At 30.1% G+C, this 14,071-nt stretch overlaps 1 protein-coding gene across 2 annotated transcripts in view; it reads right to left on the bottom strand.

The window, feature by feature from the left end:
* cyc (basic helix-loop-helix ARNT-like protein cyc) overlaps nt 1-13,806 on the bottom strand; it is a 71,007-nt gene extending 57,201 nt beyond the window's left edge. Inside the window, exons 1-3 of one of the 2 annotated variants that reach the window (XM_080179289.1) lie at nt 13,459-13,806; nt 4,793-4,860; nt 3,569-3,629 (exon numbers count right to left, since the gene is read on the bottom strand). In XM_080179289.1, coding sequence (XP_080035415.1) covers nt 3,569-3,595 — 27 coding nt within the window. In that variant the 5' untranslated portion in view covers nt 3,596-3,629; nt 4,793-4,860; nt 13,459-13,806. Of the gene's footprint in view, nt 1-3,568; nt 3,630-4,792; nt 4,861-13,020 lie in introns of both variants that reach the window. The other variant, XM_080179288.1, reaches the window with a different exon arrangement.
* Nucleotides 13,807-14,071: the final 265 nt, after the last annotated feature.

Here is a 14,071-nt window from a genome sequence, read left to right as displayed (position 1 = left end):
CTAGGGGCTCTATATTCTAAGGACATGGAAGGAAAGAAAAAGACATTTTGTATATGAAAATGAATTAGCCTAAAACCTGAAAACCAACCCATGACTTATAAAAAGCTTCACTATAAAAGAAGACCATTTCGGTTAAGTGGTTAGCGGGACTTTTCGCTACAGACAAAAAAAACTTTATATAATAGGGTTAATTTTTTATTAGTCAAGCTATTCCATAATTCACTATGTATGTCCGTCATTCAGTCCGTCCGTAACGCTAAGGGGGAAATGAGATTTACTCAGCTGCTATTGAAGCTAGACCTCTGATTGTTTTTCAAAATTCCACTCATTATATGGCATATTTAATTATTTAACATCCATAGCAGTTCGACTGCTATTGATAAATAAAACACACCCGAGAGACAAACATCCTCTTACTTTTACATAAAAGTAGAAAGAAGATTCGAGAACATTACTTTTTTCTATCTAGCTAGAAACAAATTTATGAAAAGAAAAAGTTTTTCATTTTACTTTGATGAAAAAATTACCTAAATTCATTCTATTTCCAACTTATACAACGTTTTATTTTATGACGTCTTAAAATTTCTTATTATATAACTAAATAACATTTATGATAGTAATATCTCTCATTTAAACTTACAGACCAACTTTTAGAGTCTTAAAGTTAATCAAAAAATTGAAAATATAAAATAAAAAATGGAGTAGTAAGTGAATTATAAATATAGAAAATTAAAGGTAACTTCTACATTCATTGGTTACAGACCGACAGACTGACTAATTTGTCTTTAAGAGTGACTGCGCGTCGACAAAAATCCACCAATTTTGTACAAACTGCTGACACAACACTTTTTCCACTCTTTATAGTTTTTTATTACTTTTTAGAAATTGAATGGCCACTTATATCATTAAAAAAAAATCAGGAAAGAGAAACATTTCAAAACAATGGACTTACAACTTAATTAATTCCGTGGACAGGGAACTGATAACACGAGAAAAAAAACAGAGGCACTGGAGAATAGTAGGGGGTACCAGAAGGTCCTGTTTTAGTGTAACCGAACTTTAATTAATTCTATGAGTCAAGTAAAACAAAAAATCTTAATTTTGTAAGCTAAATCCTAGATAGCCTCGATAGTAAAAGTACAGCCATGGATCTCAGGGGCTGCGATATATTGATATACATCCTCAATGATGATCAAACAAAATTACAACATCTATAGATAAAAATAGTTTGGACATATGTGGTTTGAACCAATTAATCAATATGAGTACCAAATTTTTTAAGCCAACACGTAAAAGAATGTGTTTATAAAACTTTGGGTACCAGTTATACAGGGTGCGGCACATAAATCCGGACAAATTCTAATTTTTAAACAAATGAACATAAAATCGTCAATTTTAAAGATTTTATTGAATTTTAAAAACTGGGAAGCAAAATAGGTATATGACTAGTAGATTATTCAACAAAATCGCCGCCAGTCTCAATCACCGCCTCTACCGGCCTCCTCAACCGCCGGCAGGTCCAGGTCAAAATGTACCTGTCCAAGCTGGCGTAGTTCTCATTGATAGTGGCAATGAGGGAGGTCTTTGTGGTATGGGCACGTCTATTGGTGCATGCTTTAAAGTAGCCCCAGGCCCAAAAGTCCATTGAATTAAGATCGGGCTGCTGGGAGGCCACATTTCCTTAGGAACATGAGTAACCGCCAAATTGACAAAATCCATGTTTTTGCTCTCATTTGGGCTAGGATTTAGCTACAGTGGACTTTAAGTACTCAAAATGCGTGTCTCAATGAGCTTAAGACACACAAAAAAAATTTGGGTCAAATTTCCAACTCCTTCCCTGTCGGGCATGACTGTTTGTGATTTCTTAAGGCTCAAAATCTTGAAAAATCGACCTCATTTCGGCTAGTATTGAGCTAAAATGGATTTAAACACGGCAAAATGTGTGTCTCAATGAGCCTAAGACACTCACAAAATTTGGGGTCAAGATTCCAACTCCTTCCCTGTCGGACCCTACGTTTTGTGATTTTGCGCATTAAACCACCGGCGCATTCGGAATCTGCCTTGTTGATCATATGCGCGGCCAGCTCGGTGTACACGTCCATCTTCGTCCAAAGATTTTTTTGTGCTAAGAGGTCATTACCTAAGCTTTCTATAGTGGGGTCAAACGTCCTGATTGGTTAAGTAGTTTTGACGCTATGGCCGTTTAAAAAATGTCCGGATTTATGTGCCGCACCCTGTATTTACAGTCCAATGTCCCCTGCTTCCCTGGGTTCACAACAAATTAATAATCCTGTGGGAAAATATTTTATTGACACTCTTTAATTACTTAACCTTTGTCTAGGAGTTGGTTGTTGATTAAAAGTCCTATTTCTTAATACACAAATTATCGTCTTCAAAACAATTTTTTAGAACTTTTATCTTTGTCCCTGAAGTAAATTCTAAAGAACTGCACTGCTACTCAGCTACTCAATATTTGTTTTTTTAGTGTCGAAAATTTTGTTAATAAAGGAAAGATTGTATCAATACAAAACATAAAATTATATTCACTAAATAGGATTTTTTAAAAAATTACATCCAGAATAGAAAACTATATGAAATGAAAAATAGTCTTTTTCATATACGACATATAGACCTTATGAAATAAATTATTTTTTTTCATCCAAAAAATTTATTTTTAAAAAACAAAAAATAAAAAAGTAGTGACCTTGGTGACTTTTTGGAGAACATATTTATAAAATCTTTAGGGTACCGCGAAAGTATTATCATATGCTTTTTCAAGAGATCTTTCCATTTTGAAAAAATGCTCAATAAATACCAATAAGTCCATCTTATCTAAGATCTGAGGAAAATTTAGATAATTGTCTTTTTCTCTACTAAAGAATGTGATTAAATAATTGCCAGTATGGCTTTGAAACCGAATAAAATCCGCTGGATTATAATCAGTTCTCAGCCATACTAAAACCATATACAGCATCACATTACATACAATATTCCACAAATATTAAAACAAAAATCATAACATTAAAACCAGTTTTGCAAGCCATGGCCTTTAGCCCCACGGGATTACAAAACTGGTCATAATGATATAATTTTTTATTTCAATATCCATGAAAAGCTTTCTATAATACGATGAAATAAATAAAAATTCTTTTCAAATAACTTCTTCTGTACACTAAAATTATTCATAAGAATTTTTGGTCATTGCTAGTTTTAACCAACCTATTAAGATCTTATAAAGTATACAAAGTTGTAAGCCAACAAATAACAGAGTGTTTATAAACTTGTCCCCTCCCCATCCTGGCTCCTTAACTTTTTTTCTAAATTGTGGGGGAGGGGGAAGTTAATACGAAGATTCCCTGAAAAGAAGAACCCAATTGTACCATGCACTAATTTTTTGAAAAAACGAATCATAATTGTTTACAGAATTATATTATCAAATATTAATACCTCAATACAGTAAATTTTGAAAATTACTTACAAAGAGACACCTGTCATAAACAAAATAAACTAACCAAAATATAATCATACTTTTTTGTTGGTGGTAACTAGTGCAGAAATAAAATTATACCTGGATGTCGTTATTCATTCCTAACATTCTTGTGTCTCCTTGAAAGTCGGGAAACCCATAACTAAAATAAAGACATAATATTTGATGTTTCATATTATGAAAACTACCCGATAAAAAAGGATAAACAAGGATGACAACATCCATAAAAGCGAAGCACTGAAACGGTAGGACAAACGGACACTAACACTTGTATAGTGTCAGAACTGAATAATCAGAATATAAATGTATAAATGTCGAAGCAAAATTGTAAGTAAAATTGTTGAAAAACTGCTTGATACAGAATAATATTTATGGACATACTTACATTTTAGGACTTGATTATAGAGTTGCTTCGCTTGTAATATTGTACTTTGTTGTCCCAGGAATCAGTATACCAAAAATCAGATCAATCGGATTATTAGATCACATAAAAATTTGTTGGTAAAAAAGTAAAAAAATCAACATGTTTAAAATAGACATACGGACATTCTGGTAATGATTATAGAGTTGCTACGCTTTCTAAATCGTACCTAACTACAACAGGAATCATCATGCAAAGTTTGAAATCGATAGGACAATTCTAACATGCCTAAATTAACGATTAAAAGCTATCTATCTCGGACGGACGTACGGACCTACCCTAATTATAGAAAAGCTTCGCTTTTAACAATATATAAGAAAAATAGTTTTTGAACAACTAGTGGCTTCATCTCTAGAGAGGGGAGCTGGTGGTAACCTACATTTTGAGGTCATTTCTTTTTGGGGGGTAAATATACCCACCCAACTCCACAAAGACCATCCTGCCTAAAATTCTTCCTTGTATACAACATAACTTCTAGCTGCCTACAAGATCTTAGCGGACAAAAAAAGACCATATCCTTATACTAAAGTAACAGGATGTTTGTTTGTCTGTGTGTCTGTACCGATGGATCTCGCTAACCACTGAACCGATCGGGTAGATTCTCATGGGTTCTGGGAAGGTTTATAACTATTTTGGGGGAGGGTACAACCACCCTCCCAAGAGAAATGATAAAAAAATCGAAATTTTTTAAAATATATGGGAGACTTCAACGTAACATAAAGAGAATTATCGTAAAATAAAGAAGTAACGTAGAGACTTTAACAAATAAAAACATCTAAAGTGCCACTAGAGGCCTCTAGGGGCGTAGCCTCTAGTCTTTAATATTTTGTTTAAAATCACACCTACATACGGTAATAACACACATAAAAAAAAGACTAGCTTACCCTTCATTAATATAGCAGTCTGGATAGAACTCTGTAGGGCCACCTGTCCCTAGTCCGCTCTCTCCCAACTAAAAATATATTTGTATTAATAGGTATACATCTTTTAATAAAAGTGACAGGATGTCTGTCTGTCTATCTGCAGCGAAGATTCGCCTATTTGGCTTCCCTAAAGATTCTTATATGTCCAGAGTCCAGAGGCCTCTAGAAGTGTAGCAGCTAGAATAAAAATAAGCTAGATATTTCATGGTTAGATTTTTTTATCAGGTAGAGTGTTGAATGAAGGACAAAAGTCGTGCAATCAAAGGCTTGGTTGTATACAATAGTTGGGATGTTAATGCCTTGGGAAATGCAATAAAAGCCTCGCTCTACGTTATTTAAATTAAAAATTCCTGTTTTCAAAGTTTTATAACCTGCCAATAAATATAAAAAGTTTTCATTACAAACATGCAAACGGTCACACAGATCCTAGAAATCGAATATGAGACTACGTAACAGATCATAATGTTATTGAACGTGGAGCTTAAGCTGGTCCTAGTGGTTATACATAAGTGTCTTGTCCTAATCCATTACTAATTATTCTAAAAAGTTAAGAAACTGTGGCTATACAGTTTACATATAAAAATAATCAACTTATCAAATGACTAGCCGTATAGAAAAAAACATGATATTGAATTTATAATTTTTTAGAAGAGTTACAAATAACTCTGATGGAGAGAAAATAAATAAGATAGTCATTGTAATTCTTCAATAGTTGTACTTAACGTATTTGAAACTGTATACATTCTAGACTAAAAATGCATTTTTGAAGCAAAGCTTTCCTAAAAATTGTAAGTCTGCCAATCACAGATAAAATCCTTTAAGTCTATTTACATCTGTTGCTTTAGGTTTCAAGTTCAGATAATTACTGATAATTTTAAACATCAAACTACAATACAATCATAGCACTAATTCATTTCTTTATGCGAAATATAGCAGTTTTATATAAATATATTATTCCTGAATTCGTAACTATGTATGTTGTCATTCTGGTTTGCAAACTGCTGAGGAATGATATAATAATCTTTTATAAATAAACATGCTTTTTAAACGTTTAAGTGTCCAATTTAATACTTTAAATGAATCTTATAATAAATTATGATAAAAATACGATGATTTTAATTGCATTGAAGCAAAAAAGATTTTTAGTGACTAGATTATTTATAAAAATGCTTCCCTAATAAGCCACCAGTTTAGCTTTCTTACATATCCTATAATATGCCCATTAAGACCTTGTTAACGACTGATTAGATTTAATTCTTAATTTTGGGGAAAATTTTAATAGTTCCTAGGCAGGTTATACGAATTTTTCTATAAACTTAGGATGCCTCTAGAGGCATGGGGTGCATGCAGCTAGTTTCAATAAGAAGAAAGACATCTTACAACAAAATAGATAATTTTACTTGAAAAACAAATTTCTAAACATGAAGAAATAGTTCATAATTGAGTAGTCTGTGTGTTGGAACTTTTTATTAAATGCATTTTTAACATAAACGAGATAATCATATTACACAAATGTGATCAAGATAAAAAGTAGCGAAGCTACTCTATCACAAAATTTTGCTATACGTTAGGCACTTACAAACCAACAGACAACCAAGTGTTAATAAAGAGTGGAATTGTTGTTGATTTTTTGCATAAATGTTTACAAAACATATTTTGGTTGGAGGATTTTTTCAACAAATTTTTGGAAAATTTTTAAACAAAGTTTTTGGAAAAAAAATCTGCGCAAATTCTTAATGATGATGTAATTAAAAATGATATAAGTGTATTTAGTGAGATTTGTTAAATTTAATACTTTCAAAAGTAATTTAATCTTATTTATATAAATTTATTTTGGCCAAAAATGAAATTAGATTCTAATCTAATTATATTAATCTTACATATTCAAATTAAATTTAGGTCAGTAATATAGAAACTATGTATAAATGCTTAATGTTGAGCTCTTGGGGGCTCGGTGGCACGCTTTGAGTACAAGTCCTCTCCACGCCACATTGAACATACTCTGCCTTTTAAATTGCTCAAACGCTCAGGGTATTGAGTATGGCAACACCCGTTAAACAACAAACTCTTTAATTACACGATTTTTGTCTAGAAGTCCTAACTGTGCATAATAATAAGTTACGCCTGTTTTGGGCCAAGGCATTCCCCCAACTCGAAACTTGACATAGCAGCAGAGAAACAATTTTTAAAGTCTTTAGATGTGACGCTGTGTCGGTCCGAGATTCGAACCTATCACCTTCCCGCGACAACTAGCGGATGCGTTAAATGTTACGCCACATTGTATTTATGTTTAGTATCTAGAAGCAAAGATACACTATAAGTCCTCTTTATCATACATTTGTAAATATTAAGTCCAGTGGCATGAAAGGGGTTTTAAGTCAGGAGGTGTATTCCTTAAGGGGGTGAAAAAGGGTAAAGTAGCCCTTCGTTTTTATTTGTACGAAATAAAGTAAAATATCTAATTTACTTTTTAAATTCGTTTAAACCTTACTTATTCAACATAATGATTCGACATTTGAATGAGTAGAGTAGCTTTAACAAAGTATGCATTTTAAAATATTAGGTACATTTTCTAACAAGTGTTAGACTTAGTAGGTATAGTATATATAAATGAGGTAACAAGCCCCTTTTTTTCATTTTTGCAAAGATGTTTTTTAACTGAGAATAGTATACAGTATGACACTAGGCAGAGATAGAACAATGGACGATAAATTAACCTTCATCCAAAATATAGATATTTCATATTTGATTGTTAATGATAAAGTTTTCCGGAAGGTGTTGGTGGGTATAAAGGGGTGATTACCTCCCCCTCCACATAAAAATATACCTATGTGTTTTTTTTTATTTTTTAACTTTAGTTTTACATTGATATCTGAAGAATACAAGCATACTCGAAACAATTAGTAATGTCTGAATAAATATGTCAAATTCATATTTTGTTTGTGAGTTAACCTATTATATACCCATTGAGTATGATCATAAAAAAAATGAAAAAAACTATCGTATTTAAAAGTTAAAATGTGTGCTATTTCAGCATACCTATATTAAAAATAGGTAATATTATTTGGATGGATATAATGTACTATGTTAGATTTTGGAATAGTTATTTATAGCATCGTATTATAGACAGCTTTCCGCGGATATTAAACGGAAAAATCATAAGGTTTGAACCAATTTGTTAGCCCAGGCTGAAGGCCCAGGTTAAAAAGTTGGTATAGATTTTATGATTTTTATTTTAATATTCGTGGAAAACTGTATGTAGTATAATGTATACATGATTTTTTTAAATTGCTGAGAAGCGATTTTATATCCAGCGGATATTAAACGGTTTTGAAGCCATACCTACTGGAAATATGATTACATAACTAAATAACATAATTAAAGATGCAGAGTAAAAATGAATGACAGACGTGTTTTCCAAGCAGTTCTCATATCATATAGGAAATGAATCTACAAACAGACTTTATCAAGAAAAATCGAAGGTTAAAATGTTAGGTTTAGTTAAGAAAGAATTAGGAAAGCTTCCCAGGGAATGAGAAGAAAAATGAATTTTAGTTATACTGGTACCCAAAGTTTTTAAATCAATTTTTTTTCTTCGTTATCTTAACAAATTTGGGTACTTTTATTAAATCTTGATAGGTTAGTTCGAAATTTTCAACCAATAATTTTAATCTAAAGATGGGGTAATTTTGTTTATCTTTAGCTAATTAAGGACAAAAATATTAATGTTTAGAGAAAGAAAAAGTAATATACTTGAAAGAAAAACAAATCTTAAGTTCAAGGACATTAAAGAATCATTTACTTAGATTTAAATTCATTTAATTAAACAATATTTATATTTGTTAAAAGATAAGAAAAGAGAAAAACAAATTTACTTAGTTGCATAATTCTAATTTTAATATTAATATTATCCTTAATTCAATGTTGTATTATCATTCAGAGAGAGATGGGGGACAATGGGCTGTTTATTATAAAAGTCCCCAAAGTTGTTAAGCCAACAAAATGAAAAACTTTGGGGAATTTTAATGAATTTTAATTGATTGGTTTATTAAATTAAGCCTTCATACGTTTCAGCCACAAGTTTAAACTACAGAAGAAGTACTTTTGTAGTATTATCATTGGGGATGTATATCAATTAGTCGGCTATTGTCTTATCCCTTTAGATCCCTTATTATTATCAGTATACAAAATTTCATATCTACACAAGGGGAAACTGTGTCCAGCCCCTCTTACGCGGTGAACACTTTTCTTGGGGGGGGGGGGGGGGATTGATATCTCTAAAGAGTATAAACCAGCTAGAAATAAACCAATTTTTGTACAATGAACGCGCCATTACCCTAACCTCCCCCCACCATCCCCAAAAATAAGACCTTCTGGTATATAAAATAAGACAATAGGTATAAAAAGATAGGTATGTTTAAATTTTTATTTAATTCTCATTTTCAGTCAAATAAGAAAGTTTTTGACTAGATAATTGTGTAAAAATTTGAAGAATTTGTTCCTATTTAGACAATTATATAGGTAGGTAGATATTTCTAAGTAAAAAGGTTATACAAAATCTTATACAACATATAGAGATAATAGTTATTTATAGCTTCGTATCATAGACAGCTTTTCGCGGATATTAAAATGAAAAATTATACCTAAGATTATAACGAAGCTGGTACCTATCAATTTTATGATTTTATTCTAATATATGTGGTAAATTGTCTGTAATACGATGATTTACATGATTTTTCAGTATGTCCGAAAACTTATTCTAATCCAGCGGATACTAATCGGTTTCGAAGTCATACTGGCAAAAAATAAAAACTTTTCCAATTCCAATATCTTAATATCAGTTATCAAAAAAATACCATTTTAAAATAAGATCAATATTTATTGATTGATTTTCTAGTAACTTACAGGAAGGAAGGGAACATTGGAATGTAATTAAACAAATACCCAACATTTTTCAACGATGTTATGAGCACTTTATTGAATCTTGATTGTCAAACATTTAAAATAATTATTATAACTAAAAAAAGTAAATTTTGTTTATCATCATTGTAATGCGAAATTTTATCGCCTATTGTCTTATCACTCTATACCTATCAAGACTAATGTTCTTCTAGTAGGCGATAAAATGACCTTAAGAAATTTAAAATATAAAAAATTGTCAGGTATGATACTTATTTAAGTTTGAATCTACCTTTCCTTACTTGGTGAATGTACTTTCATTATAAAAAAAATCTTCTCATTTTTTCATATTTATCTTATGACGTTAAAAGATGTATTTAAAAAATTAATATATCAAATACCTATAATTTCTATTTAACTTCTTAAACTAAATGACGAAAATTCTATAAAAATTTTAATATAAAATTTCTAAACTTGTTTTGAACATAATCTATCAATTGAGCTTTTTAATGAACAAAAATGTATCCAAAAATACTTCCTAAAAGAAGTACCATTAAATAGATTTCTCTTATTCATTCGAATCCGGTGGATTAGAACCGGTTCTAATCCATACGAAAAAAACTATGTCTAGCATCATATTATATCCAGTTTTCTACAAATATAAAAATGTACAATCATAAGATTAATATTAATTAAGATTAATCAATAATCATAATATTATAATTGTACATATTATATCCGCGGAAAGCTGTTTATAATACAATGCGAGAAATAACTATTCTTCTTATGTTTCTCGATTATCGTTCAAGATAAGCAGACAAAGAGAAATTTAAAAAAAAAACTAGTACCTAATGATAATTTCATACATTCAAAATTTCGGAATTTGGCATAAAAACTTGGATAATTTTTTTGAAAATTAAAAACTTCAATTATACGAAGAAAATCTAATGTTTTGTTTGTTTAAATTGATGTTATCAAATCAATATTTTGTTTATATCTAAAAGGGGAAGCTACTTCATAACTAATAATTTCCAATTTACATTTCCCCCCCACATTTTCATTTTTTATCTTCAGTTTTTATATTGGAAATAAATTGAAAGTAAGGAGCGGATAGTTTTAGCACTTTTTTGTTTAGTTCCGGTTAGGTAAGGTTAGGTAAGGTAATGTGAAACTCCGCAGGCCAAGCAGAAGACAAGCAAATGGGAAAAATCCCAGCAATTCTCATAATTTATTTTTTAAATGAGGGGAGTGGGTTTGTTATCAGTTCTTAACAAACCAAAAGCTATACCAAGACTTAAAAGACTAAAATTAAAATAGTCTAAAACCAGCTATTGGACCAATGCGAGGCTATCTCAGTTCAGTAGTAGTCGAGATCTTATACTACAGACAAAAAAACTGTTATAGGATTAAGACTTTTAATATTAATTTTAACCTCTCTATATTTTTTTTCAAAATTAGCATTAAGCTCCACCACATCAAATTGAATTCATTCTTGTATATTTTATTTTTTAATAATGATTTTTGTTATGTCTTGAGATGACTAGAAAAAGTACGAAGGTCACAAATATTACTATTTTTGTTTCTAGGCAGCTGTTAAAGTCATTTATATATACATGTTTAAAAAGCGCAGCAATTAAAAGCTTTCTACATTTTTAATGAAAAATATCACAAGAAAGATTTTTTATCATTTTCTAAAATCTGTCAATTAACAAGGGATAATACGATGAACAATAAATTGATGTACAACCTGAATTACGATAAACAAAATAGCCCCTTGTGTTTATTAAGATTATGGTTGCAAAACTGTCAACACTTTGTGTTTGTACCAATCAATCAAGATTTAGTCAAAGTCGACAAAGAATCGCGATTATGATTTCTAATTTAGAGTTCCCAATCTCACTGGTGTCCATTCTGACAAATTTACAATAAAATATGAATTTAGAGTAGGTATGAGGCGTTCACAAAAATATTAAAGCTTTTTTTTGAGGGGATGAAAAAAGGGAATTGCAGTCTTTACCCAATTTCTTAACTTAGAGAATGTTTTAAATTTGAAAATTTGCAAATGTTTTAGAGATCCTTAGAAGCCAAATAATAGATATATCTAAAATCCTTAATCTTCATTAAAAGAAAAATGATTTTCTTAGCTACCTACCTACCAAAATAAAATATGTATTAGGTAAAATTGTAGTGGATTGTCTTTGAATTGAATGTGTGTCTTAAACTAGTTAAAACGACGGCGGATATAGAATTAGACCTTGAATCATTGAGTCATATGGAGGTTTTAAGCTATTTTTGGGTAGAAATACAATCAAATTTACAATGACACACAACCTTTCATATACCTAAACCTTCTATTTTTTATTGAAAAAAATATTAAATTTAAATTTTATATGTAGCAACGATAGGTATAACATTCAAATCTCAGAAATGTTAATGAAAATCATTTTTTTGCTGATTAAAACTAATAAATAAATATGATATTTAAATAAACAATCTAGTTAAGGTAGGTACATATTTAGTTTTATATCATGCAATTTAAAATTGTTTATTGACAGTATGGCAGTTTCTCTGAAAGTGCCCAGAGAGCACAGACCCCCCCCCCCCTCCCACTCACACTAATTTTAGAATTAATTAATGATAGGAGATGGAGATTTGTTACTGGGTTATATTTTACCTTAGCTACGTTAGGTTAGAATTGGGGCTAGGCAATATAAATGATTCCAAAATGACGAAAAGGTACAGAAAAATAGCATCAACCCAGTTCGTTACCTATATGAAAATCTGTTTAGATGTAATAGTTATATAGAATCCTTATTGAAAATGAGAACCAACAGGGTCCAGTGGTTTGTGAGATCTCTGAAGTCCGGACACAGACATACACATAAAAAAAATCCTATTATTTATATTTAAATCCTATCCTATTATATAAAGTAGTAAGGTTTTTTTTGGTCTGAAGCTTGAGATATCTATAACTACCGAACAGATTGAGCCCTCCTGTTTAGGGAAGCTTCGTATAGGACACGAGATGGTTTTAGGCTATTTTCTGCCCTTCTAAACCCCTTAACGAACCTTTAGTTAATTGCTTGGGGCGCAGCAACTAGTTATAGTATAAAGAATGAAGGGTTTAAATAGTTTGTTCATTTAGATCTTGATTACCACTTGACTTTAATTTAAGGGGAGCTTTACATAGATCCAGGGACAATTTATGGCTTTATATTTAGCCCTGAGACTAAAGTTTTGGGATGGTTTTAGGCTATTATATGTTATTAAAAAAAAGTAAATAAATATACCTCATTCATGTTTAAATATCTAGTTTTTTCTCTGTGTTTATAACTATGTACAACAATTCTAAGCTTGTGGAGAGAGCATAGAATTTTTAATTATTCACTTAATTTTCTTTATTTAACTAAAATTTTTATAACAATCTTTTTATTATCACTTATTTATACTTAAAAATGTATCACATTGATATTTATATCTAAATAATTTAGTTATAAAACACAGTTATGTAACTTAAAAAACTAGGTATATGTATATATAATATATATATGCAATGCAGATTAAGGTGTAAATTTTATTAAAATCACATGAACTTTAGTATATAAAATTATAACTTTATATTATATGAATATATATGATGATATAACTGATAGCGTATGCGGGGTCCTACGTCGGACTACATGATCGTCTGACAACCATAAAAAGACTAAAATAAAAATTCTACTTACTTAACTTTTGTGTCCGTCCACTCTTGAGTTTAGAGGTCCCAGTTCTTGTTGTAGTTGTGTGTGTGTATACCACCAGCAGACGGAATTATGTAACATCAAACTATTTTGGTACTAGCTATATTAGCAACCCCGAAATTTGTGTTTTTTGCGTTTTTGTCAAAGAGATATATTTCTAAAAAATAAAATCCGTATATATAATTGTTTTTTAGATTGAAAAAAATGGCAATTTTACAAATTATTTTATAGCCTCGAAAATCAAACATCTATTATCAAATAAATTCCGTAAATAGTAAAACTTTTCTTTCACTTAAAGTTTTATGCTTTCGCAATCTTCAGAAAGATACAAATTATTTAAAGAACAATTAGAGGATTTTGTCAAAATTTTCTAGAAGATTTTTTTCACAATGTTTTAGGAGATTTTTTCAATTTATAATTTTGTTTGTCATAATTAATATCGAAAATAAATATAATTTTTTCTGAGTTTTTTATCAATTAAATTGATTGATGTTGTTCTATTTAACATTTAATACAAAAATAAATTGACAGATAATTGTATATAATGAAGCTTCATTGATTTTTACACTTTTTATACATCAAAATCTAAATAAAATAA

Source organism: Acartia tonsa, chromosome 12 (assembly GCF_053477335.1).
Source record: "Acartia tonsa isolate MP-2025a chromosome 12, ASM5347733v1, whole genome shotgun sequence".
In the NCBI taxonomy this organism is placed as follows: Eukaryota; Metazoa; Arthropoda; class Copepoda; order Calanoida; family Acartiidae; genus Acartia; species Acartia tonsa.
Note: the sequence above shows the minus strand (reverse complement) of the source record. Positions and strands in the feature narration are given on the sequence as shown.